Source organism: Nerophis ophidion, linkage group LG24, assembly GCF_033978795.1.
Source record: "Nerophis ophidion isolate RoL-2023_Sa linkage group LG24, RoL_Noph_v1.0, whole genome shotgun sequence".
NCBI classification, from domain to species: domain Eukaryota; kingdom Metazoa; phylum Chordata; class Actinopteri; order Syngnathiformes; family Syngnathidae; genus Nerophis; species Nerophis ophidion.
In genome coordinates, this window is record NC_084634.1 from 40,297,021 (window position 1) to 40,324,842 (window position 27,822).

At 41.0% G+C, this 27,822-nt stretch overlaps 1 protein-coding gene across 2 annotated transcripts; it reads right to left on the minus strand.

Annotated features, from left to right (window-relative positions):
- Positions 1-3,777: 3,777 nt before the first annotated feature.
- rrh (retinal pigment epithelium-derived rhodopsin homolog) lies at positions 3,778-26,900 on the minus strand. Of its 2 annotated transcripts, XM_061885910.1 has the most exons (8): positions 26,623-26,759; positions 24,004-24,107; positions 23,694-23,884; positions 20,742-20,841; positions 14,728-14,881; positions 10,323-10,491; positions 7,880-8,058; positions 3,778-4,252 (listed from the first exon to the last, which is right to left on the minus strand). In XM_061885910.1, the coding sequence occupies exons 3-8, from the start codon at positions 23,844-23,846 to the stop codon at positions 4,147-4,149; spliced, it is 861 nt and encodes a 286-aa protein (XP_061741894.1). In that variant the 5' UTR covers positions 23,847-23,884; positions 24,004-24,107; positions 26,623-26,759; the 3' UTR covers positions 3,778-4,146. The 2 variants fall into 2 exon arrangements, with proteins under 2 accessions (XP_061741894.1, XP_061741893.1); XM_061885909.1 differs by lacking the exon at positions 24,004-24,107 and having other exon boundaries at positions 26,623-26,900.
- Between the last annotated feature and the right edge of the window lie 922 nt (positions 26,901-27,822).

Consider the following 27,822-nt stretch of genomic DNA (forward strand, 5'->3'; position numbering starts at 1 on the left):
ATAACTGGGTCAACACAACTCAAATGAGTTCAGTACCAAATGACACACTGATGTCTTAATGTGGTATGTTTCTATGTCTACCATTCCTGTCGACGTATTCCTTTAATCTGGAGCCAGAAGACGTTTAAAGAGGACACAATGTTATGGTTGGAGGGAGTTGTGACGGCACAGTTCCACAAGGGGGCTACAAAGCTCTATGCTTTACTATTTAATTATATATATAACAATTAAAAAATAATAATACAAACTAAGGAAATGGAGTGTGAACTAATATCCAAGAGTGTGTGGTGTAGAATATGTGTGGGAATTATTTGAGTGTTTTACCATAGTGTTGAATCAAGAGCGGGGACAAAGCAGAGGAAGGTCCAAGAGACAAGCGGGAGGTCCATGTCCAAGCGGGAGGTCGAGATCCAAGAGGCAGTCCGGGGGAAGGAGGAATGACGAGGCACACAGTCACGTCAGCACGGGAACGGAGGTCTGCAGTAGGATCGACAAGGTGGACAAGAGACGATCAAAATGACGGGGGAAGAAAAACAGAGAGAGAGCAAGATTGCATAAAGCACGATGATCGCTTACTGTACGCCAACACAAGGTTATGTTCCGGCAAGGATCCTTGGGTCCACTGGTGTTTATTCAGCTCGCCCTCATCCGTACCAGGTGTGCCGATTGCCGGTGATTGATTGCAGCTGTTCGCTGCCGCTGGTCTGGGACGTGATGCATAAACTTAAAATCCGAAGTATTTCTTCCCTATTGGATACATTTCCAATACAATTTTTCTGAGCACTATCTGTCCCTCATATCATACAACATGGCGACTCACAAATGGATGTCTGGACACGCCCTTCCTCTCACGCTCTTACAATATGTATCACAATGTATGAATATGCAATGAGGTATCTTCTTCCAAGCGTGGAATCTTCCTCTGTCTTCTCCCTCCTGGGGTTATGTTTTCTGAAAGGGAGTTGACGGCTCAGACACAAGTGGGCAGTAATGTTCAATGATTTATTGTATGTATATATATATATATATATATATATATATATATATATATATATATATATATATATATATATCTCGTCAATGTATATATAATAATAATAAATGATACTAACTAACTATACTTAAACTAAGGAATGGAGTGTGTGACCAAAATCCAAGAGTATGTGGTGTTAAACTATATGTGTAATTAACTGTTGTGTATTACCGTGATGTTGGATGAGGACGCAGACAAATCCAAAGGGGGCTAGGCGAAAGGGTTCTGTGATCAAGTGAGGTCTGTGGGGCAGAGAGAGAGAGGCGACAAGGTCCGTGTCCAGGCGGGGGTCGAGGATCGCGGGAGGCAGTCGAGATCCAGGGCAATGGACGGAAAACACTCCGGGCACAAGGGAGAAGACGGGACAAATCAAGCCACGGAGAGGAAACACGGAGAGAGAGAGCATAAAGCTTGTCGCTTACGGTTCATCATCGAGAAACTAAGTTCCCGCATCGGATTTTTGGGTCCACTGGTCCCTTAAGCAGCTCGCCCTAATCTGTACCAGGTGTGCAAATTGCAGATAGTCTGCAGGCTTGTCATTGCGTGGGGAGGTTGCGCTAAGCGCGAGCTTGGGCGTGTCCGAGTGCGCTGCCAGCAGAGGGGTCCCGGCAGCTCCAAGCTGGTTCGAGTCCGCGCCGGGACACCTAGACTCCGACACCAAATTTGGTGTTTGTCCTTCTGAGCTCGGCAAAAAAGCCAAGGTCAGAAGTGGAGACACGAGTTTTTATGGTCACCCTGAACCTTCACCCAGTTTCAACTGAAACTCAGGACATAATTAGCTGCATGTGGGTCTCTCCAAGTCTGCAAGTCGGCCTCTTTTGGGGGGAAGGCACCTGTAAGATGGCTTGGTTCGGCAGTACCACCTTGCGGGTCAGCCGCTTTGCGGGGAAGGCACTTGTGAGACGACCCGGTGTGGCGATGCACCCTAGCCTGCTGCCCACCCGATCAGACCTACGGCTCCATTAACATTGTTCGGGCATGTGGGTGTCTCCAAGCCTGCGAGTCGGCCTCTTTTGCGGGGATGGCACCTGTAAGATGGCTCAGTTCGGCAGTGCCACCCTGCTTGAATGATTGAAAGCAAGACCAAGACCACCTGTCTGCTCTGGTTGTCCTGCATGGGTGCCCAACAGTTCGGAGTTTAGGCGTCCTCTAAATGTGAAAAAAGTGCTTACGATGATGTCTAAGAAGACGAAGGCAGCGGGTGATCGCTCAAAGGCAACATTCTTCCGGCCTCCTTGACATTGTTCGGACATGTGGGTCCCTCAGAGTCTGCAAGTCGGCCTTTATTGCAAGGAAGACACCCGTGAGACAGCCTGGAGTGGCGATGCACCCTAGCCCGCTCCCCACCCCGGCCGACCGATCAGAGACCTACGGCCCCATTAACATTGTTCGGGCATGTGGGTCTCTCCGAACCTGCGAGTCGGCAACTGTGAGATGGCCCTGTTCGGCAGTGCCACCTTGCTCGAATGATTGGAAGCAAGACCAAGACCACCCGTCTGTCCTGGTTGTCCTGATTGAGTGCCACGTCGGTTTGGAGTTAAGGCGTCCCCTAAATGCAAAAAAAGTGCTTACAATGATGTCTAAGAAGATGAAGGCAGCGGGTGATCGCTCAAAGGCAACATTCTTACGGTTTCCTTGACATTGCTCGGACATGTGGGTCCCTCTGAGCCTGCGAGTCGGCCTCTATTGCGGGGAAGGCACCCAAGAGACAGCCCGGTGTAGCGATGCACCCTAGCCTGCTCCCCAGCCCGGCTGACCGATCAGAGACCTACCGCCCCATTAACATTGTTTGGGCATGTGGGTCCCTCCGAGCCTGCGGGTCAGCCTCTATTGCGGGTAAGGCACCCGTGAGATAACCGAGTGTGGCGATGCACCCTAGCCTGCTCCACACCTGATCAGACCTGTTAACATTGTTCGGGAATGTGGGTGGCCGCCTACCGCCCAAATGCAGCTGAGATAGGCTCCAGCATCCCCCGTGACCAAAAAGGGACAAGCGGTAGAAAATGGATGGATGTTTTTACTGCTTTATTTAGGTTTTGTGCATTTGTAAGGGTAATGTAAATGCAGCTATTGACCAGAAGCTTGTGGGCAGCCTTGGACAGAGTAAACTCTCTTGGTTGCTTTGTTGGGTCTGTTCCTGTCCCCACCTCAGCAGACGATGGTGTGAAGTGGCAGTTGGTTGCATCAACTCTTGTTTTCATGTGTTTTCACTTTGTTTTGTCGACTTTTTGTGTCTATGCTGCAGCCACACTTTCCTGTTGTTGGATGGATCAAATATATCCTATCCTGTCCGTCCAACCACAAAAATGTGGCTCGTTTCACAGGAGGAGTGGCCACCAAGGACTAGGTGAATGGGGATGTGATTAAAACGTGACAATATCGCTTGCTTAAAGGAAATAGTTTCTCGCGGGCACACAGCAAGGGCCTCTCAAGAAGCTGCCAGTGGCCGGGAGCCCGAAAAAACAAACCACAGTACCGGCACGGCACATACCACTGACTCACGAAACTGACTAAAAAAGGCTCCTGCATTTTTTTTGTGTAAGTCTGTTTTTCTTAAAAGTTCAGGTCTTTTTGCTTATCCAGGGTCAGGACTTCCCTCTCCCCGGCTACTTTGTACAGCTCCTCCCAGGCGATCCAAAGGCCTTCCCAGGCCAGCTTGGAAAGATCAGGCTTGTTCCACCACAAGAATTGACCTCCTGTGTTTCCAGTGAAAACTACCAAAAATACATTTAGTTCTCCAGAAACAATATCTGAATCAGATTTATTGGCGAGAATTTTCCACTCAGTTCTTAGTAGCACGGAACCCTTGAGAGGGCGGACTGTTCTTTCCACCGCTGATTGGTTGGACACAGTTGGGGGCGTTTTTTAAAACGTTGTATTTTAAATTACATTCAGCATTACAGTATGCAAAATGGACGGGCTCTTTGAAATGTATTTACAGAGGAATATCAAGTATTCAGGCGGACTTGGAAAGAAGTTTGAAGAGAAATGTGGAATAAAGGACGAGTCGAACGAAGGTCAATCGCATCAAACATTCACTATTTACTTTGCTGCAAAAGTAGTCAGTGGCCCGCCATTTCTGCAGGTAAACATCTCAACCTGAGGTGGACATTTTACTGGGTCAGAGGTTGTTGAGAAGTTGTCATGGCAACCTGAGTGTTGATAGTGATTTGTTGCCTGGTTTGACAGCGGATCATCCCGATGATGGCTCTGCGGAATCTGCAAAGGAGAAAAAAGAGCAAAGTTAATGAGCTAAAGAACACAATTTCTGTAGCAAACACGTGTGAATGCTGAAGAGCTGACGTTGAAATAAAATGCTTTACGGTAAATTTAGAAGACTAGAAAAGTAGGAATTTTAGAGCGCGTAAAATGAATGCCGTGGTTAGCATGTTGGCCTCACAGTCAGGAGGTTGAGGGTTCAGAGGCCTCATGTACGGATATTGTTACCAGTGGTGTGCCATCGGGCCAAGGTAAAAGTTGATTATGAAGACAAAAAATGATTTTCAAGGTAAAAGTTGATTTTCAAGGTAAAAACTGATTTTGAAGGTAAAAGTTGATTTTCAAGGTAAAAGTTTTTTTAGGACAAAAAAATGATTTTTAAGGTAAAAAATTATTTTCATGAAAAAAGTTGATTTTCATGAAAAAAGTTGATTTTCAAGACAAAAAAATATTTTCGAGTTAAAAATTTATTTTCAAGGTAAAAGTTGATGTTCAAGGTAAAACCTGATTTACAAACTAAAAGTAGATTTTCCAGGTAAAAACTGATTTTCAAGGTAAAAGTTGATTTTCAAGGTAAAAGTTGATTTTTAAGATAAAAGTTGATTTTTAAGGTAAAAAAATATTTTCAAGGTAAAAGTTGGTTTTCAAGGTAAAAGTTGATTTTCAAGACAAAAAAATATTTTCAAGGTAAAAGTTGTTTTTCAGGGTAAAAGTTTTTTAAGACAAAAAATTATTTTCAAAGTAATAAATGATTTTCAAGGTAAAAGTTGATTTTCAAGAAAAAAGTTGATTTTCAAGACAAAAAAAGATTTTCGAGGTAAAAGTTGATTTTCCAGGTAAAAACTGATTTTCAAGGTAAAAGTTGATTTTCAAGGTAAATGTTAATTTTCAAGATAAAAACTGATTTTCACGAAAAAAAATATATTTTCAATTTAAAGGTTGATTTTCAAGGTAAAACCTGATTTTCAAGGTAAAAGTTGATTTTCAAGGTAAATGTTAATTTTCAAGATAAAAACTGATTTTCACGCAAAAAAAATATTTTCAATTTAAAGGTTGATTTTCAAGGTAAAACCTGATTTTGAAGGTAAAAGTTGATTTTGAAGGTATAAGTTTTTTCAAGACAAAAAATGATTTTCAAGGTAAAAAATGATTTTCAAGGAAAAAGTTGATTTTCAAGGTAAAAGTTGATTTTCGAAACAGAAACAATATTTTCAAGGTAAAAAGGGATTTTCAAGGTAAAAGTTGAATTTCAAGGAAAAAGATTATTTTCAAGATAAAAAAATTATTTTCAAGGTAAAAGTGGATTTTCAAGGTAGAAGTTGATTTTTAAGGTAAAAGTAGATGTTTTTGAGGTAAAAATTGATTTTTAAGGTAAAAGTTTATTTTGAAGGTAAAAGTTGATTCTCAAGACAAAAAAATATTTTCAAGGTAAATGTTGATTTTCAATGTAAAAACTGATTTTCATGACAAAAAATTATTTAAGTTAAAAGTTGATTTTCAAGGTAAAGCCTGATTTTGAAGGTAAAAGTTTTTTTAAGACAAAAAATGATTTTCAAGGTAAAAAATTATTTTCAAGGAAAAAGTTGATTTTCTAGGTAAAAACTGATTTTCAAAGTAAAAGTAGATTTTCAAGGAAAAAGTTGATTTTCAAGACAAAAAAATAATTTTCAAGGTAAGAGTTGATTTTCAAGGTAAAAGTTGATGTTTTTGAGGTAAAAAATAGATTTTCAAGGTAAAAGTTGATTTTCAAAGTAAAATTTGATTTTCAAGACAAAAAAATATTTTTCAAGGTACAAGTTGATTTTCAAAGTAAAAGTAGATTTTTTTAGGTCAAAATTTCAAGAAAAAAGTTGATTTTTAAGGTAAACGTTGAATTTTTAAGGTAAAAAAATATTTTCAAGGTAAAGTTGATTTTCAATGTAAAAACTGATTTACAAAGTAAACGTTGATTTATAAGGTAAAAACTGATTTTCAAAGTAAAAGTTGATTTTCAAGGTAAAAGTTGATTTTCAAGACAAAAAAAATATTTTCAAGGTAAAAGCTGATTTTCAAGGTATAAACTTATTGTCAAGGTAAAAGTTTGATTTTGGAGGTGGCGTGGCCTGCAGGCCTGCAGCGGAACAGGATGTGCCAGGACAGGCCTCGAAGTCAGCGACCGGTGCGTATACGGCCCACCTGGACCTTGTTACCTAATCACCTGTCACCCTGTATAAGCAGCAGCCGGGAGGAGGGAGGCGGTTGAGCTGGAAGGGAGCTGGTGTGAGAGCGTGGGCAAGACTTAAAGACAATTGCTGCAAAGCAACCTGAGGACATTATGTCAAAATAAAACTGTATTGTTACCCTGAAACGGGCTCTCATGTCGGTTCTTGGTGGTCTGGAGGACCCACGGGAGGGCAACCTCCACACTGAGAAAATCAGGGATTTATGGAATGTGTAGAAAATGCCTGAATATTTTAAAATAGGCTTACTTATAGATGATGGAATGGTTGCAGTCGCATAAAAGATGTGTAAAAAGTATGATCAGTGTCAGAGCTCGGTCCGCATTGCCGGCAGTAAGTCGGACACGTTTCCAGTGAGAGTTGGACTCCGCCAAGGCTGCCCTTTGTCACCCATTCTGTTCAGAACTTTTATGGACAGACCTTCTAGGTGCAGTCAGGGCGTTGAGGGGATCTGGTTTGGTGGCTGCAGGATTAAGTCTCTGCTTTTTGTAGATGATGTGGTCCTGATGGCTTCATCTGGCCAGGATCTTCAGCTCTCACTGGATCGGTTCGCAGCCGAGTGTGAAGCAACCGGGATGGGAATCAGCACCTCCAAGTCCGAGTCCATGGTTCTCGCCCGGAAAAAGGTGGAGTGCCATCTCCGGGTTGGGGAGGAGACCCTGCCCCAAGTGGAGGAATTCAAGTACCTAGGAGTCTTGTTCACGAGTGAGAGAAGAGTGGATGGTGAGATCGACAGGTGGATCGGTGCGGCGTCTTCAGTAATGCGGACATTGTATCGATCCGTTGTGGTGAAGAAGGAGCTGAGCCGGAAGGCAAAGCTCTCAGTTTACCGGTCCATCTAGGTTCCCATCCTCACCTATGGTCATGAGCTTTGGGTTATGACCGAAAGGACAAGATCACGGGTACAAGCGGCCCAAATGAGTTTGGGTCTCTCCCTTAGAGATAGGGTGAGAAGCTCTGCCATCCGGGAGGAACTCAAAGTAAAGCCGCTGCTCCTCCACATGGAGAGGAGCCAGATGAGGTGGTTCGGGCATCTGGTCAGGATGCCACCTGAACGCCTTCCTTGGGAGGTGTTTAGGGCACGTCCAACCGGTAGGAGGCCACGGGGAAGACCCAGGACACGTTGGGAAGACTATGTCTACCGGCTGGCCTGGGAACGCCTCGGGATCACCCGGGAGGAGCTGGACCAAGTGGCTTGGGAGAGGGAAGTCTGGGCTTCCCCTGCGATCGACCTCGGATAAGCGAAGAATGAAGCATGGATGGATGGAATATTGATCAATGTAACGATGTGAATTGATTGAGAAATGGCAAGAAGAAACAGAAAGTAGGTGAGCGTCCAAAAAAATGGTTCTTCAGCGTTCACACCACAAGTGAAGCGAGAATGGAACCTGGTTCTACAAACACTGACTTTTTATTGGCGATGACATAAATGCAGGGGTTGTAGAAGGTGGAGGACTTGGCAAAAAGAGGGGCGATGATGGCCATGGCTGCAGGAATGGAGCGGGGGTCCCCAAAGGACGCCCAGAGACACACCAGAGAGTACGGAGACCAAGCCACCAGGAACATCACAATCATCACAATAGACATCTGTCAGGCAAAAACAAAATGAACAATTAATAATAGTAGTCAGTCAGAGAGCCTTTTGTTCTACGCCTCTATCCTCACCTCAACATCTACATAAAAGCCAAAACCAGTGAAGTTGTCATCTTGTGTAAACCGAGAAACTTTGTTTTTCTTTTTGCAAATAATCAACACATTGCAAAAAAAGTGTGCTACATGGCCTTTCCTTTTAACAACACTCAGTAAAGGTTTGGGAACTGAGGAGACACATTTTTCAGGTTGAATTCTTTCCCATTCTTGCTTGATGTACAGCTTAAGTTGTTCAACAGTATCCCTTCTCATATTTTAGGTTTCTGGGTGTTGTTGATAAATGCATAGTAGAGTTTTAGACAGCTTGTGCGGCTTAAGTTGCTCAACAGTCTCCCTTCTCATATTTTAGCATTCATATTGTACCACACATTTTCAATGTCTAAACTACAGGCTATGAAGCCACGCTGTTGTAACACGATGCTCGGCATTGTCTTGCTGAAATAAGCAGGGGCGTCCATGATAACGTTGCTTGGATGGCAACATATGTTGCTCCAAAAGGCTGTATGTACCTTTCAGGATTAATGGTGCCTTCACAGATGTGTAAGTTACCCATGCCCTGGGCACTAATACACCCCCATACCATCACACATGCTGCCTTTTACACTTTCCGCCTATAACAATCCGGATGGTTCTTCTCCTCTCGACATCCACAGTTTCCAAAAAGTATTGGAACGTGGACTCGTCAGACCACATAACACTTTTCCACTCTGCATCAGTCCATCTTAGATGAGCTCGGGCCCAGCGAGGCCAGCGGCTTTTCTGGGTGTTGTTGATAAATGGTTTTCGCTTTGTATAGCAGAGTTTTAACTTGCACTTACAGGTGTAGTGACCAACTGTAGTTACTTACAGTGGTTTTCTGAAGTGTTCCTGAGCCCACGTGGTGATATCCTTTACACACTGATTTCGTTTTTGTTCGAATAATTGTTTCTTAATTATCACACAAAAACGTTGCATTACATTGTGTTCCTAACAAAAAGACAAAAGGCTGTCTTTGAAACCAACCAAGAAGAAGGCTCGTAAAACTCTACTGGGACTTCAACGCGGACAGATGGCAGGATCTGCCCATCTTCCAGAGGAACTCTTTTTGAAGTATTTTACGAACTCTTTTTGAACTATTTTATGGCACTCTCTTTGAACTATTTTATGGGACTCTCTTTGAACAATTTTATGAGACTCTCTTGTAAATATTTTATGGGACTCTTTTTGAACAATTTTATGGGACTCTCTTGTAAATATTTTATGGGACTCTTTTTGAACTCTTCGACAAACCCTCTTCGAACTGTTCGGTAACCGAAGATAACTCTGTTTACGACCCACTTCCCTCAGGAAGCAGCTGTGGGAAGGAGGAGGGAGAAAGTCACATAAAGAAGGAGGAGTACAATCTTTGGGCAGAGCGTGGTGCAAGACTGTACAGAGAGTACAGTGGCCATGTCTCTCCTCGGATCTGAGTCCAAAATTAATTCTGCCTCTGTGTGGTTCTTTGCTTCTTGTCTTGTTTAAAAGATGTCATCAGGGTTTGAACCTGGCAGTTTTTTTGATGCCGTACCGCCTGAGGGCTCCAAGCTCACGAGCATTCAATGTTATGTGCAGTGATTTCTCCAGATTCTCTGAACCTTTTGATGATATTACGGTGCATAGATGGTGAAATCCCTAAATTCCTTGCAATAGCTGTTAGAGAAATGTTGTCCTTAAACTATTTGCTCAGGCATTTGTCGATAAAGTGGTGACCCTCGCCCCTTCCTTGTTTGTGAATGAGTGAGCATTTCATGGAAGCTGCTTTTATACCAAATCATGGCACCCACCTGTTCCCAATTAGCCTGTTCACCTGTGGGATGTTCCAAATAAGAGTTTGATGAGCATTACTCGACTTTCTAACTCTTTTTTTGCCACTGGTGCCAGCTTTTTTGAAATATGCTACTTCCAAACGAGCTAATATTTGCAAAAGATAACAAAGTTTTCCAGTTCGGACGTTGAGTATCTTGTCTTTGCAGTCTATTTAATTGAATATAAGGATTTGCAAATCATTGTATTCTGTTGTTATTTACCATTTACACAACGTGACAAGGTCACTGCTTTTGAGGGTGTGTACTCTAGCACCATTGTTATGTAGATCTACCCCATTAATTGAAAATGTTTGTACATTATGTAAGTGACAATAAGGTTTGATGTTTGTTCGTGTTGCCAAATGCCTCACTTTTCACCTTTGTCACGTCCATCTGATCGGACCAGTCAACATTAACGTGATCCAGGGAGTTGCTCGCTTTGTGTCTGTTTACGGTGACGGACACATTGTAGTAGCAGTAAAACATGACGGACAAGGGGATGGCAAAGTTGACAGCAATCACTGTCATGGTGTATGAAATGAAGGATCTGGAAAGGAAAAAGAGAAGGGGGTGAGTGCTGGTGGAATCGTTGCTACAATCAAACACTTGGTTGTGTACGTTCTTGGGATGATACATACAATGAAACAATGTTCTGCTCTAGCCCAATGCTACCCATCCGATCAGTCAGGTTCTAGTAATTGTCCTTTTCTGGGTCATAGAGACCTAGAGCCTATCCCAGCTGACTTTGGTGGACTACAGTACATCCTGGACCCATATAGAGAGAGAACCACTAACAAATACCCATTTTCCACTGCACCGGTTTCAGAGCCACTGCAAAGTAGGATTTCAGAGCTCTGGTTTTCCAATGCCACGGCACTAGAAGTTGCCGCCCGCTTAGGAGTTTTTTTTTGTTGGTTCAAATTAAGCTCAGAAACGGACCTGGTTCAGCTTGTCGAACTAACTGCTGGACCGGCTTATATCTCAGAAACGCAAAGGCGGGGAAGGAGGATAAAACGGCTGTGCGGCAGTTCTCCTCTCTTGCGGACTGTGCAACTGCCTTGCCGGACAGATGCAAGATGAGTCACCCGTGCTCGAGAAAGGACCTCACCTACCAGCGTCGCCGGAGGACCTCTCAAGCCTTGACAGTTTAGGGCGGAGGCAGGTGAGTTGGCCTCAGACGGTTGCTGAGCAGCTTGCTCCGTAGGGGGTGTTGTGTCGGCAGGGGTCTTGCTGGGAGCGACCAGAGATTTCCGCTGCAGAGCGGAGACCAGTGAATAAAAGGTGGAACTCAAGCCTGTGTAAGCCCGATTCCTGTCGCTCCGCCAGCTCCTTAATACCACTACCAAGAGCTCCAAACCAGTCCTCCTATTCACCGAGACGAGAAGCCTTGTTGCGGAGGGCCAATTTGATGGTGTCGGATTTGCGGTAGTCCATTTCCCTGGCCTGTTCTTTCTGTTAGATTTTGGTAGGATCACCAAACCCAAATGACGAGGCGGTGGGCAAAGAGCATTTTTACAGTCTTCTAACAGTCTCCGAGCAACAATGTGATACAACTAAGGCAGCAAAAGAACTAAGAGAGATGGTAGAGAAAAAACAGTAACCTAAAATTGAGAAACAACATTAGGACTCAGTAAATTAAGAAAGTCGTCCAGCTGGAGGTGAGCTTGAAAGGCAACTCACGCAGAAGAGAAGCTGGAGAAAAACTAAGATGTCCAAATGAGTGCCAGAAAAACTGATCTCCAAAGACGGCAACGGCCAGCGGCGTAGAAGACACACAAGAAAGAACTGGCGTCTCCTAGCTGCAAGCCCTCTGCTTAAGAGGCTGACGAGGCAATCAGCCTCAAGTGCCTGCCGACGCCACGCCCCAAACCAGCTTGAAATCATCTCGGGTGAGAGAGTGAGAGAAAGAAAGCAAAGGAGAAGGCAGAGGCAAGCGGGCAGAAACATAGCATGTGTGGTAAGTTATACCGTGTAACTTTTTCTTATATGACTACAAACTAGCATGATTTGTATTTGGTCACATAATCTTTTAGGGGATTCTTCTAATAAGGAAAAATGCCCTTAGATATCTTTGGGTCCAGATGTCCATCACAGCTCATCCAGAGAGTGGTGGCCCGTGCCCAAAGGACAATTGTAATCCAAAAGGGCTGCAGGCTTGGATTTTAGGAGTGATTAGAAACACATTAGTGACATCTGGTAGGAGCCCCCACAGGTAGGGGTAGTGGTTAGGGGTCCGAGGTCACCCGTCTCAAACTGGGCAGGGGAATAAAGTCAGGAAATAGATTGACAGTCCAAACAACAAACTGGGCTTTGTCCAAAGATAGAATTACATAGAATAAGGGTATTTGTGTAAAAAACATTTAAGGACAGTGATCCAAGAGGACACCAGAAGAGTAATTGTCACAGCGCGGACTCAAACCCGCGTTTTTTCCTCGGCACCTCCGCTGGCAGTGCGCTCAGACACGCCCCTGCTCGCGCTGAGCACAGCTTGCCCACGCAGCGACAAACCTGAAGACGATCTGCAATCTGCACACCTAGGAGTGATGAGGGCGAGCTGCTAAAAGAACCAGTGGACACAAGGATCCTTGCGGGAACTTAATTATACCTTTGCGTGCGGTAAGAAGACAAGCCTTATGCTATCTCTATCCCCCCCCCCTCTCTCTCTCTCTCTGTTTCTCTCTGCGTTTTCCTTTCGTGTCTGACGTCCTTGTTGTTCTCCCGCAGTGCCTTCCAGAGTCTCCCCCGTTGTTTCCCCCTGTGGATTTGGATTGCCTTCCACAATCCTCGACCCACCCCTGCTCGGACACGGACTACGCTGCCTCGCTCCTATCCTCGCCCCTCGCCTGGACACGGACATTGTCACTTCGCTCCTGCCCTGGATCATCTGACTGCCCCACGGACTGCATTGTTCCTTCAATCTCAACAACACTTGGTAAAATCCACACACTCTTGGATTTTGGTCACACACTCCATCCTATAGTTTCGTTAGTATTGTTTATTGTATATATATATATGTATATATATATATATATATATATATATATATATATATATATATATATATATATATATATATATATATATATATATATGTATATACATATATATATATATATATATATATATATATATATATGTATATACATATATATATATATATATATATATATATATATGTATATACATATATATATATATATATATATATATATATATATATATATATATATAATATTAATTATATATATCCCGGGCTCGGGATCTTTCTGTGTGGAGTTTGCATGTTCTCCCCGTGACTGCGTGGGTTCCCTCCGGGTACTCAGGCTTCTTCGCACCGCCAAAAAAAATATGCACCTGGGGATAGGCCCCTCCCACCTCCAAAGACATCCACCTGGGGATAGGTTGATTGGCAACACTAAATTGGCCCTAGTGTGTGAATGTGAGTGTGAATGTTGTCTGTCTATCTGTGTTGGCCCTGTGATAAGGTGGCGACTTGTCCAGGGTGTACGACGATTTCCTCCCGAATGCAGCTGAGATAGGCTCCAGCACCGCCCGTGACCCCGTAGGGGACAAGCGGTAGAAAATGGATGGATGGATAATAAATCATTGAACATACAACCCCCTGGTGTCTGAGCCCTCAACTCCCTCCACAGTAAACATAACAGTAATCAGACTCATACTCTTTCTCCTGGAAGCTGCAGTTCCAGTCTTAGGCTCGCTGAAACAAATAAAGATTTTTGTTCGACGATTCCTCCTTGGCGTCTTCTTGGCTCTTCGCTCATAATACGGTCCCTCTGTCCTGGGAGAGTGACACGTCCAGAACTATGCCAGACGTGTACCAGAGTAAACTGTTTATGGTTTGCTTTACTACAAGTCCCCTTTGTTAGATTTTGTAGAAGCCTGTGAAATGTCACTGCACCGTGGGCATCACAACGGCGGTGTGGATTTTGGATGGTAAAGACGTTCCGTTCTGTGGGGGCGCCGTTCAGCAGCCGTTGTGCATGCAGTGGAAATGAGGGGGGAGTTGACAGCCCACTAATAGTTTGCACCTGCTATTTAGCACATGGTATTTGTAACTTACTCAATCAGGCCGTAGCTCTATTAAATGAATCCTGCTGATATCAATCTATGTATTTTGGAATATTACCTTGTTTTTCATTTCTTTACTTATTTACTCATGTCTCTGTTCCTTTACTTGCTTACACACTGTTGGAATAGTTGTTTCTAAATTATCACAACAAAAACTTTGTATTACATTGTGTTCCTGACAAGAAGACAAGAGTCTGTCTTCGAAACCAACCAAAAAGAAGGCTCGTAAAACTCCACTGAGATAGCAGGATCTGCCCAACTTCCAGAGGAACTCTTTTTGAAGTATTTTATGGAACTCTCTTTGAATTATTTAATTGGACTTTCTATGAACTATTTTATGGGACTCTTTTTGAACTATTTGACAAACTCTCTTCAAACTGTTCGGTAACCGAAGGCAACGCTGAGGAAGCAGCTGTGAGAAGGAGGGGGGGAGAAAGTCAAATAAAGAAGGAGGAGTACGATCTTGAGGCAGAGCGTGGTGCAGGACTGTACGGAGAGTACAGTGGCCATGTCTCTCCTCAGATCTAAGTCCAAATTTAATTCAGTCTCTGTTTGATTCTTTGCCTTTTGTCTTGTTTAATAGTGTTTGAACCTGGCACACACCAAGCTACCTGTTAAAGTCCAAGAGTTCCCTGCACAAGACCCTCAACCAGAGGCAAGCGTGGAAGCGATGATAAAAAATTGGCCAACTCACATATCATTCTGCCGCCAGTTAATGGTGCATGTAGCTCCAGTGGGGTCCGGGGCGTAGCTGGCCCAGCCCACCACTGGCATGGTGGACCAGAACAAGGCATTCAGCCACGCTGCCAGGGTGAGGAGATTGTACGACCGCGCAGTCATTTTCTGCCCTGAAAGAGAAAAGGGACACACGGGTTTACAATTCAAGTGGACATAAAGTTTTAATAGTAATGCATTGATCCCGGATCAACGGGAACACAATGTAACATGATTATTAATTACTGCCTTGAATCCGATCTGAATCTTAGTTCTACTGAGCTCAAATAGAGCTTCTTCATCAGCTTCACTTCTCATTCCATTCAAATCTGAATTCCAACATTGTAAAAGATGTTCATGAAATAACTGTACTTGAGTTCTTATCAATTTGTGAATTGTTTTACCAAAATGCAAAGGGTATTATGACATGAAATTGGGCAATAAATGAATTAACACTGCATATTTTACTCAATAAAAATGATTGGCAAGTTACTTTTTTCATTTATATCCCGTACTTTACATTGTTTTGCTACGTTTACTTCTTTATTGATTTGATTATTTAGAATAAATTACAAAATAAATTCCTATAGTAATCCATCCATCCATCTTCTTCCGCTTATCCGAGGTTGGGTTGCGGGGGCAGCAGCCTAAGCAGAGAAGCCCAGACTTCCCTCTCCCCAGCCACCTAGTCTAGCTCTTCCCGGGGGATCCCAAGGCGTTCCCAGGCCAGCCGGGAGACATAGTCTTCCCAACGTGTCCCGAGTCTTCCCCGTGGCCTCCTACCGGTCGTACGTGCCCGAAACACCTCCCTAGGGAGGCGTTCGGGTGGCATCCTGACCAGATGCCCGAACCACCTCATCTGGCTCCTCTCCATGTGGAGGACCAGTGGCTTTACTTTGAGCTCCCCCCGGATGGCAAAACTTCTCACCCTATCTCTAAGGGAGAGACCCAAACTCATTTCAGCCGCTTGTACCCGTGATCTTGTCCTTTCGGTCATAACCCACAGCTCATGTCCATAGGTGAGGATGGGGAACGTAGATCGACCGGTAAACTGAGAGCTTTGCCTTCCGGCTCAGCTCCTTCTTCCCCACAACGGATTGATACAACGTCCGCATTACTGAAGACGCCGCACCGATCCGCCTGTCGATCTCCCCATCCACTCTTCCCTCACTCGTGAAAAAGACTCCGAGGTACTTGAACTCCTCCACTTGGGGCTAGATCTCCTCACCTGTGGATTAGGACTTCCTTCCTCGATCCTCGACCCCTGCTCGGGCACGGACTGCGCTGCCTCGCTCCTATCCTCGATTCTTGCCTGGCCTCACGATCAAACACTTTTATGTTCAAATACTGAACAGATGTTTACCTTATCCCAATAAACAGTATTTTAACATAAAAGTGTTTGATTGTGAGACATTAAAAATGCTGCGGGTTCATCAGACCCACAAACGCTGGCTGAGTAACAACAATATGAACGTTGCACGGAAAATGTCTCTGCCAGTTTCTGCATCCCATAGGGATTCTTCTTTTGTGTTTCTGCACTTGTGGATCCCACACAAGGTTGCAACATTGTTTGTCAACACTGTCTGCTCTCATTTTCTCGCACATTTGACCCTCTGATGTTCTGTGTACATACACTCTGTCCTCCTCCTGTCCGAGCCTGGAAAATGTATCTACCGGTTTCTGCATCACACAGGGATTCTTCTTTGGTGTTTCTGCACCTGCGGTTCCCACACAAGGTTGCAACATTGTTTGTCAACACTGTCTGCTCTCATTTTCTCGCACATTTGACCCTCTGATGTTCTGTGTACATACACTCTGTCCTCCTCCTGTCCGAGCCTGGAAAATGTATCTACCGGTTTCTGCATCACACAGGGATTCTTCTTTGGTGTTTCTGCACCTGCGGTTCCCACACAAGGTTGCAACATTGTTTGTCAACACTGTCTGCTCTCATTTTCTCACACATTTGACCCTCTGATGTTCTGTGTACATACACTCCGTCGTCTTCCTGTCTGGGCCTGGAAAATTTCTCTGCCAGTTTCTGCATCCCACAGGGATTCTTCTTTGGTGTTTCTGCACCTGCGGTTCCCACAAACGGTTTTAACTTTGTTTGTCAACACTGTCTGCTCTCTTTTTCTCGCACATTTTTACCCTCTGATGTTATGTGTACCTACACTCAGTCCTCCTCTTTTCTAGGCCTGCTGTGTGTGTGTGTGTGTGTGTGTGTGTGTGTGTGTGTGTGTGTGTGTGTGTGTGTGTGTGGTGCACAGAACATCAATTTCCACACTTCTATTAGCCCCTGGTCCATCTTTTATGTAATAGAAATGTGTAGGGGGGTGTGGTCATTAAATATGTATTCTGATATATGTTCTTCACAAAAAATGAGCCAAAAATCAGCGAGTCTCAGTTTGAAAAATTAATTTATTGTATAATTTTTTCTTTTAATAAAAAATGAAAACGGTCCCCACCGACCCGAAGACCACACAATGGTTAATGTCCTTATTTTTGCAGTTTAATATTTTCTATGTATTACTTTTTATTAATTACATGCTTGCCAACCCTCCCGAATTTTCTGGGAGACTCCCGGATTTCAGCGCCTCTCCCGAAAATCTCCCGGGACAACAATTCTAACCAATTTCTCCCAATTTCCAGCCAGACCTGACAGAGGACAGCCTGTCGTCACGTCCACTTTCCCTTCTTATAATCATTGTGGCGGCCCAGTCATGTTACAACATTTAGGCCAGAGGTCACCAATGCGGTGACCTCTGCTCAAATAGCAGCACTTACCAGTGAGCTGCCTCTATTTCTTAAATTGTATTTATTTACTAGCAAGCTGGCCTCGCTTTGCTCGACATTTTTAATTCTAAGAGAGACAAAACTCAAATAGAATTTGAAAATCCAAGAAAATATTTTAAAGACTTGGTCTTCACTTGTTTAATAAATCCATTAATTTTTTTACTTTGCTTCTTATAACTTTCAGAAAGACAATTTTAGAGAAAAAATACAACCTTAAAAATGATTTTAGGATTTTTAAACACATATACCTTTTTACCTTTTAAATTCCTTCCTCTTCTTTCCTGACAATTTAAATCAATGTTCAAGTACATTTAATTGTTTTATTGTAAAGAATAATAAATAAATTTTAATTTGATTCTTCATTTTAGCTTCTGTTTTAATGACAAAGAATATTTGTGAAACATTTCTTCAAAACTTATTATGATTAAAATTCAAAAAAATTATTCTGGCAAATCTAGAAAATCTGTAGAATCAAATTTAAATCTTATTTCAAAGTCTTTTGAATTTATTTTAACATTTTTGTTCTGGAAAATCTAGAAGAAATAATGATTTGTCTTTGTTAGAAATATAGCTTGGTCCAATTTGTTATATATTCTAACAAAATGCAGATTGTATTTTAACCTATTTAAAACATGTCATCAAAATTCTAAAATTAATCTTAATCAGGAAAAATGACTAATGATGTTCCATAAATTATTTTTTTTATTTTTTCAAAAAGATTCGAATTAGCTAATTTTTCTCTTCTTTTTTCGGTTGAATTTTGAATTTTAAAGAGTTGAAATTGAAGGTACAGTATGTTTCCAAATTTTCATTTTTTTCCTGTTTTCTCCTCTTTTAAACCGTTCAATTAAGGGTTTTTTCATCATTTATTCTCTACAAAAACCTTCGTAAAAGGAAAAAAATTGTACGACGGAATGACAGACAGAAATACCCGTTTTTTAAATATATATATATATATATATATATATATATATATATAGATTTATTTATTAAAGGTAAATTGAGCAAATTGGCTATTTCTGGCAACTTATTTAAGTGTGTATCAAACTGGTAGCCCTTGGCATTAATCAGTACCCAAGAAGTAGCTCTTGCTTTCAAAAAGGTTGGTGACCCCTGCTCTACGACTTTTGAAGAGTGCACAACTGCACACAACAAGAAGGAGACTATTATATATGTCTCAGTTATCCATAGCTTGATCTATAAGCCATAAAGTAGGCAGGCACAGAGCTACTTCTCAGCGTGTGTTTATTCCAGCCGGCACGTTCATACACAACATTCGGATTCCCGTCATGCATTGCTTCAAAACAACAGCAAGTAGTAATGTCCAAAAAAAGATAGTGACTGAGAATAGAACGAGGATGGAAAATTCAACCCTAAACTCACTTCTTTCCTGCAAATGAAATGTCACAGATGCTGCCCATACCTATGCTCCTTCAAAGGCGGTGCTACTGGCTGCAAAGCCTTGCACTTTCAAATACAACACTGAGTAGAGGAGTGTTGTGTGTGTGTGTGTGTGTGTGTGTGTGTGTGTGTGTGTGTGTGTGTGTGTGTGTGTGTGTGTGTGTGTGTGTGTGTGTGTGTGTGTGTGTGTGTGTGTGTGTGTGTGTGTGTGTGTACATATATATATATATATATATATATATATACATATATATATATACATATATATATATACATATATATATACATATACATATATATATATATATATATATATATATATATATATATATATATATATATATATATATATGAGAAAAACTTGAATTTCAGTGAATTCTAGCTAATAATACATTGCTCCCTGCTTAACCCCGCCCCCTGAAACACCCCAACTCCGCCCACCAATGGATTACTGTAATGGGAAAATGGTACCACCATTTTTTTTTGCAATACAATTCTAGTGACAGAGCTGTCGGTTTTTTACTGTAAAATCTACAGGTGTTTTTGTTGGTGTTGTTGTTGTTGTTGTTGTTTTACAGTGGATTACTGTAAATGGAAAAACGGTACCACTTTGTTTTGACAATAAAATTCTGGTGACTAAGCGGCCAGGTTTTTTTTTTTTTTACTTAAAAAAACTATTATTGTAATTTTAAATTTTTATTTTTTACTGTAAAACCGCCAATTTTTTTTTAGTTTTTTGATAGCAGATTAATGTAAATGGAAAAAAGGCACCACTGTTTTTTACAGTAAATTCTGGTGACTAACTGCAAAGTTTTTTTTTACTTAAAAAACTATGATTGTATTCAATTTTTTTTTTACAGTGGATTACTGTAAATGAAAAAGCGGCAGCTCTGTTTTTGTTACAGTAAAATTCTGATGACTGAGCGGCCAGGTTTTTTTTTTTTTTTTACTTGAAAAAAACATTATTGTAATTTTTTTATTTCTCTTTTTTACTGTAAAATCGACAGGTTTTTTGGGTTTTTTTTAGTTTTTTGATAGTAGATTAATGTAAATGGAAAAAAGGCACCACTGTTTTTTACAGTAAAATTCTGGTGACTAAGCTGCAATTTTTTTTTTTTACTTATAAAACTACGATTGTATTTTTTTTTTTTTTTTTTTTTTACAGTGGATTACTGTAAATGGAAAAACGGCAGCACTGTTTTTATTACAGTAAAATTCTGGTGATTGAGCGGCCAGGTTTTTTTTTTTTTTTGCTTAAAAAAACAATTATTGTAATTTTTCTTTTGCTGTAAAATCGACAGGTTTTTTTTTTTTTTTTTTAGTTTTTTGATAGTAGATTAATGTAAATGGAAAAAAGCCACCACTGTTTTTTGCAGTAAAATTCTGGTGACTGAGCTGCAAAGTGTTTTTTTTACTTAAAAACTACGATTGTATTGATTTATTTTTTTTTACAGTGGATTACTGTAAATGGAAAAACGGCAACACTGTTATTGTTACAGTAAAATTCTGATGACTGGGCTGCCAGTTTTCTTTTACTTAAAAAACTATTATTGTAATTTTTATTTTTTTAATTTTTTTTACTGGGCATGCAGTCAGAGGACACCTTCGTTGACTTATTACCACGTTTACTTTGACAGCCCTAACGTGTTTTTATATCTTTGTTTACTGCAGAAAAACAAACCAAAATACCAATATTGAGTCATTTGATGATAAATAACCTCTGTCAGCCATAACCTGCCCTGCCAGGTGCATGATGCATGATGCATGATGCTGGAATGACAACACAAGGTGAATAAATACCTATGTCAGGTCTGCAAATGGTGAGGTAGCGGTCTATGGCCACCACGGTCAGTAGGCCGATGCTGGCCATGCCAAAGAAGATGTTGAGAGCTGCATAAATCTGGAAATGAAAAGACAAAAAAGGCCCAATAGAATTGCAGCAGTCCAGGCTAATGTCCAAAAGCAGTGAAGTTGTCAGCTTGTCTAAATGCTAAATAAAAAGAGAATACAACAAATCCTTTTCAACTTATATTTAATTGAATAGACTGCAAAGACAAGATATTTGTCTTTTTAACTGGAAAATGTAATTTTTTTTGCTCATTTGGGATTTGATGCCAGCAACATGTTTGAAAAAATCTGCCACATGTGGCAAAAAAGACCTAGAAATTTGAGGAGTGCTCATCAAACACTTATATGGAACGTCCCACAGGTGAACAGGCTAATTGGGAACAGGTGGGTGCCATGATTGGCAGCTTCCATGAAATGCTCATTCGTTCACAAACAAGGACGGGGCGAGGGTCACCACTTTGTCAACAAATGCCTGAGCACATTTTTGGAAAACAACATTTCTCAAGCAGCTATTGCAAGGAATTTAGGGATTTCACCATCTAGGCTCCGTAAAATCGTCAAAAGTTTCAGAGAATGTGGAGAAATCCCTGCATGTAAGCCATGGTATCACACACCTTGGATACCTCAGGCATCAAGAAGCCACATCAGTGTGTAAAGGAGATCACCACATGGGCTCAGGAACACTTCAGAAAACCATTGTCAGTAACTACAGTTGGTCGCTACATCTGTAAGTGCAAGTTAAAACTCTACTATGCAAAGCCAACACCGTTTATCAACAACACCCAGAAACGCTTTGCTGGGCTGATGCAAAGTGGAAAAGTGTTCTGTGGTCTGACGAGTCCACATTTCAAATTGTTTTTGGAAACTGTGGACGTCGAGGACAAGAACCATGGGGACTGTTCTAGGGTGAAAGTGTAAAAGCCAGCATGTGGGATGGTATGGGGGTGCATTAGTGCCCAAGGCATGGGTAACTTACACATCTGTGAAGGCACCATTCATGCTGAAAAGGTACATACAGCTTTTGGAGCAATCCAAGCAATGTTATCATGGACGCCCCTGCTTATTTCAGCAAGACATTGCCAAGCCACGTGGCTTCACAGTAAAAGAGTACGGGTACTAGACTCGCCTGCCTGTAGTCCAGACATTGAAAATGTGTGAAGGCTAAAATATGAGGCAGGAGACTGTTGAACAACTTAAGCTGTACATCAAGCAAGAATGTGTCTCCTTAGTTCCCAAACCTTTACTGCAGATGTTAAAAAACTAAGTAATAAAATAAATTAGGTTGTAATATTTCTCTTTTGGTCTGTGCTTGCTATGTGACGTCAGTGTGGTTCCTGTATGATCATTTTCATGGTCAAAATCGTGGAAATTCCGTGTTTCCTGATCAAAATAACGTGCTTGTTGCCAGGGGGAAAAGGCAGGCCATGAGGCAGTGACTACCTCTGGTTGGGGGCGTGGCTAAGAGGGGAGGAGTATATTTACAGCTAGAATTCACCAAGTCAAGTATTTCATATATATATATATATATATATATATATATATATATATATATATATATATATATATATATATATATATATGATAAATGGGTTGTACTTGTATAGCGTTTTTCTACCTTCAAGGTACTCAAAGCGCTTTGACACTACTTCCACATTTACCCATTCACACACACATTCACACACTGATGGAGGGAGCTGCCATGCAAGGCGCCAACCAGCACCCATCAGGAGCAAGGGTGAAGTGTCTTGCTCAGGACACAACGGACGTGACGAGGTTGGTACTAGGTGGGAATTGAACCAGGGACGCTCGGGTTGCGCACGGCCACTCTCCCCACAAATACTTGACTTTCAGTGAATTCTAGCTATATATATATATATATATATATATATATATATATATTTATTTATTTTATCAAATATATATGTATATAAATAGAAGAAATACTTGAATTTCAGTGTTCATTTATTTACACATGTACACACACATAACACTCATCCACTCATTGTTGAGTTAAGGGTTGAATCATCCATCCTTGTTCTATTTTTGGTCACTATTTTTCTAACCATGCTGATCACCCTCTCTGACGGTGCATTGCTGTGTGGCACACACAAAAGTGCTTTCATCAAATACACTAGAGTCTGAAACCTTCCATCTTCGTCTCCTTGTTTTGTGCGCAGTTGGGCACTGCACTCTCTGAAAGCTGTAGATGTTATGGTCACATATGCATGTACAGAAGATGGCAGTATTGGCCTGTTTAAGAGTGTTACAACATTGCTGTTTACGGCAGACAAACTGCTTTACGGTAGACGGAAACATGACTGCTGTTGTTGTGTGTTGTTTCCGCACTGGGAGGACGTTAATGAAACTGCCTAACAATAAACCCACAGAAGAAAGCAAAAACTCGCCTTGGATCATTCTATAGTTATAACGTTGTGAAAAAAAACAGGCTGTCGACACGTCACTCAGGTCCGCATGGAGATGGAGGGGGCGTGGCCTCCAGCTCTGCCTGAATTTTGGGAGATTTTCGGTAGAAAATTTGTCTTTGTCCCAGGAGGGTTTCGGGAGAGGCGCTGAATTTCGGGGGTCTCCCGTAAAATCCAGGAGGGTTGGCAAGTATGGCCATGACGGACTGCGAAATATCCTAGTTTGTATTTCTAGGCTTGTCACAGAAGAAATGCTCACTAACACAGATTTAGAGAGATTTGTGTATAGAATTTGAGAGGAATAAGTCCGTTGTGTATTTGCTTTTAGGGAAAAACCGAATGTGTTGCGTCCGTATTGTTTGTTCAGCATGGCCTCTAAAGGTGTTTATTGTTGACCTATATGTTTCATTATTGAAAACCTGCTAATCAATATGAGTTACCATTACAAAGAAACAGTGCTACCAAAAAGAATGTCACCCACCTGGCAACCGGTGTAGCCAAACTTCCAGCTGCCGTGGATGTCCGAGGCTGCGGACATGGGGTACCCGATCCCGGCCACGCCGATGTCCGTGAAAGCCAGGTTGATGATGATGAAGTTGGTGGCGGTGCGCAGCTCCTTAAACTTGACAAACATGAGAAGAACCACAATGTTGCTCAGCAGACTGACGACGCCTGAGAAGAGCCAAAAGGGAATCGGGTCACTTTGGAAAATTCCAAGTCCAACTCTCCATGCTTGATGATGACTAACAATGTAGTAATAATCAGTACTGCACAGGTGAGCTGGAACCTACCTCAGCTGAGTGTGGTAAGTGGATGGATCCACCCAAAGCACCAGTTATGTAAAGGGTGTACCTCAGGGTTCTGTATTAGTCTCCAAACTTTTTCTACCAAGGCTCTGCATAATGAAAAGTATGACGGGGCCATGTTGATAATATTTTATTTAAAAAAAAAACGCTAAAAGCTGACATTGTTTATTACAGGTGACTTCAGGATCAGATTAATAATAATTACAACGTTTCAGCTTTTTCTAAATATATACAGATGATTGTTTATCTTTCTTCTTACATTTTTACAGTTTTTTTTCCCTATGTCAGGATAGAATACACAAGCAATAACGCGATTGTGTACTTGCATACATAGTGTGTCAAAGATGAGGCTTTATGAAAATAATTATGTTCAGTTACACGTTTAACAGTCTTTATTGTGCTTGTTGTATTTTTTTTCCCAAATAAGTCATTACATTTTTAGTTGACTAACTAAACTTTGTTTATATTTTAATTATACTTTATTTCAAGTTTGAGCGTTTCTAATATTTTGGATCTGGGGGGGGGGGGGCACTTATATATATATTTATATATATATATATATATAAAAATTTAAAGTTAAAAACATACATTATCTATACCTTTAAAGAAAAAACTTTATGTTATAGGTGATTTACTATATTATTATTATTTGTATATATATATTTTTTTTTTATTTATTTATATATATATATATGTATATATATATATATATATATATATAGAGACGGAGATAGATATCTATATGTATCCATATTTTTGAGTTATTTCTTTATATTCATAGTCATATTTTAAAACAGCTAGTGTTCTTCCATTTGTTCTCTTTTTATTTTGCCCGCAAGTAAACTTTGTGTTAGCCTTGAAGCTTTGGAATGTAGGAAGTTGGAGTACTCCCTAAATATCTTATCTCTACTTGAACAAAGGACCTGTATGTCCCATCTAGGAAGGGTGGAAGCTGGTTGCGTATTCAAGAAGTAGTGTCTTCCCATTTGAGTGTTAGATCAATTTGGGCAATGCGATTGAAAGGTTGTATCTAGATTGGTCTCCCAAAGCTTTGGTAATAAAATATCAAAATAAGCTACTCATTGTCTGGGATTCATTGAAAATCAGCTTATGTGTCATTGAAAGAACTTGGGAGAGACCGGCAGTTTGAAGTCCCAGCAGAGGAACACCTGGTCCAACGCAATAATTTATATATATATATATATATATATATATATATTAGGGCTGTGAATCTTTGGGTGTCCCACGATTCGATTCAATATCGATTCTTGGGGTCACGATTCGATAATATATCGATTTTTTCGATTCGATTCAATTCTCGATTCAAAAACGATTTTTTTCCCCCGATTTAAAAGGATTCTGTATTCATTCAATACATAGATTTCAGCAGGATCTACCCCAGTCTGCTGACATACCAGCAGAGTAGTAAATTTTTGTAAAAAGCTTTTATTATTGTAATGGACAATGTTTTATCAACTGATTGCAATGATGTACATTGCAATCTGAAACAAATATGACTTATTTTATATTTGTGAAAACATTGGACACAGTGTGTTGTCCAGCTTATGAGATGCCATGCAAGTGGAAGCCACTGTGACACTATTGTTCTTTTTTATTATTTTTATAAATGTCTAATGACAATGTCAATGAGGGATTTTTAATCACTGCTATGCTGAAATTATAACTAATATTGATACTGTTGTTGATAATATTCATTTTTGTTTCACTACTTTTGTTTTGTTCTGTGTGGTGTTTGTGTCTCCTCTCAATTGCTCTGTTTATTGCAGTTCTGAGTGTTGCTGGCTCAGGTTTGCTTTTGGAATTGGATTGCATTGTTATGGTATTGCTGTGTAGTGGTTTGTTGGATTGATTAAAAAAAAATATATATATATATATTTTTTTTTTTTAAATGAGAACCAATTCTGAATCAATTGGCCCTAGTGTGTGAATGTGAGTGTGAATGTTGTCTGTCTATCTGTGTTGGCCCTGCGATGAGGTGGCGACTTGTCCAGGGTGTACCCTGCCTTCCGCCCGATTGTAGCTGAGATAGGCGCCAGCGCCCCCCGCTACCCCGAAAGGGAAAAAGCGGTAGAAAATGGATGGATGGATGGAATTCTGAATCGCACATCGTATTCGAATTGATTTTTTCCCACACTCCTAATATATTTATGTATATACAAATTTCAGCTTTTTGTAACTACATTTCAATTTGTTGCCCTTTTCACCCCACATTATTACTGTTGTTCTATAGATGGACATGTTCATTTTTGAAAATAAAAAACGTAAAATTTTAGTGGACACGTTAGGTATATTTGCACAAATTATCGGATCGGTATCAGCCTGAATTGTATGTGGTATCTGATCGGGAAGAAAACCGGTGGTATCGCACATCACTTACCAGCGCTAAATATGGACTATTATGTGAAATGTAGTGGTTGTAAATGTGCACGTGTGTCCTAACTACCGCATGCATTTCAAACAAACAAACAAAAGGTGAAATAATCCAAGTTATGAAACAATGATTCTGAACAGCACATGAAAGTACTTTGGAGAACAGCAACTACACAAAACCAATCAGTTTAGACAAGTGGTGGTGGTTCTTACCTGCAGTGATTAGGTAAGCAGCCACTATGTTGTGCTCCGTCTGGGAAAAGGCACTTTTTCCACCATAAGGTGCATCATCGCTTGAGACGTTCAATCCCGCGTCAGCCACCATTTTATCACCTAAGCCTGTGGCGAGAACACAAGCTGCTGCACGGACTTCAAAACGCTGTAAACTCTTCAAATCTCAACGCTCCTTTTCCTTGTCCTGGAAATGTTGGAGAAGGATTATTATTACATAGCACGGCTCTCTGTTGCCGGGGAACTGCTGGCAATAATAATGTGCTGCATAAGGCGATTAAACCTCACGTGCAGACACTTTTACATCAGCAAATACCCAACTAAGTATTGCAAACATGTCACACTAGTACATGTAGTACAACACTAACACTACTAGCCTTCACACTAGTACATGTAGTACAACACTAACACTACTAGCCTTCACACTAGTACATGTAGTACAACACTAACACTACTAGCCTTCACACTAGTACATGTAGTGCAACACTAACACTACTAGCCTTCACACTAGTGCATGTAGTACAACACTAACACTACTAGCCTTCACACTAGTACATGTAGTACAACACTAACACTACTAGCCTTCACACTAGTACATGTAGTGCAACACTAACACTACTAGCCTTCACACTAGTACATGTAGTGCAACACTAACACTACTAGCCTTCACACTAGTACATGTAGTACAACACTAACACTACTAGCCTTCACACTAGTACATGTAGTGCAACACTAACACTACTAGCCTTCACACTAGTACATGTAGTACAACACTAACACTACTAGCCTTCACACTAGTACATGTAGTACAACACTAACACTACTAGCCTTCACACTAGTACATGTAGTGCAACACTAACACTACTAGCCTTCACACTAGTACATGTAGTGCAACACTAACACTACTAGCCTTCACACTAGTACATGTAGTACAACACTAACACTACTAGCCTTCACACTAGTACATGTAGTACAACACTAACACTACTAGCCTTCACACTAGTACATGTAGTACAACACTAACACTACTAGCCTTCACACTAGTACATGTTGCACAACACTAACACTACTAGCCTTCACACTAGTACATGTTGCACAACACTAACACTACTAGCCTTGTCCCACATCAACTATTTGCTCAAATCTAACCCAGCAGGCACAAGACATTGATACAACATTGAT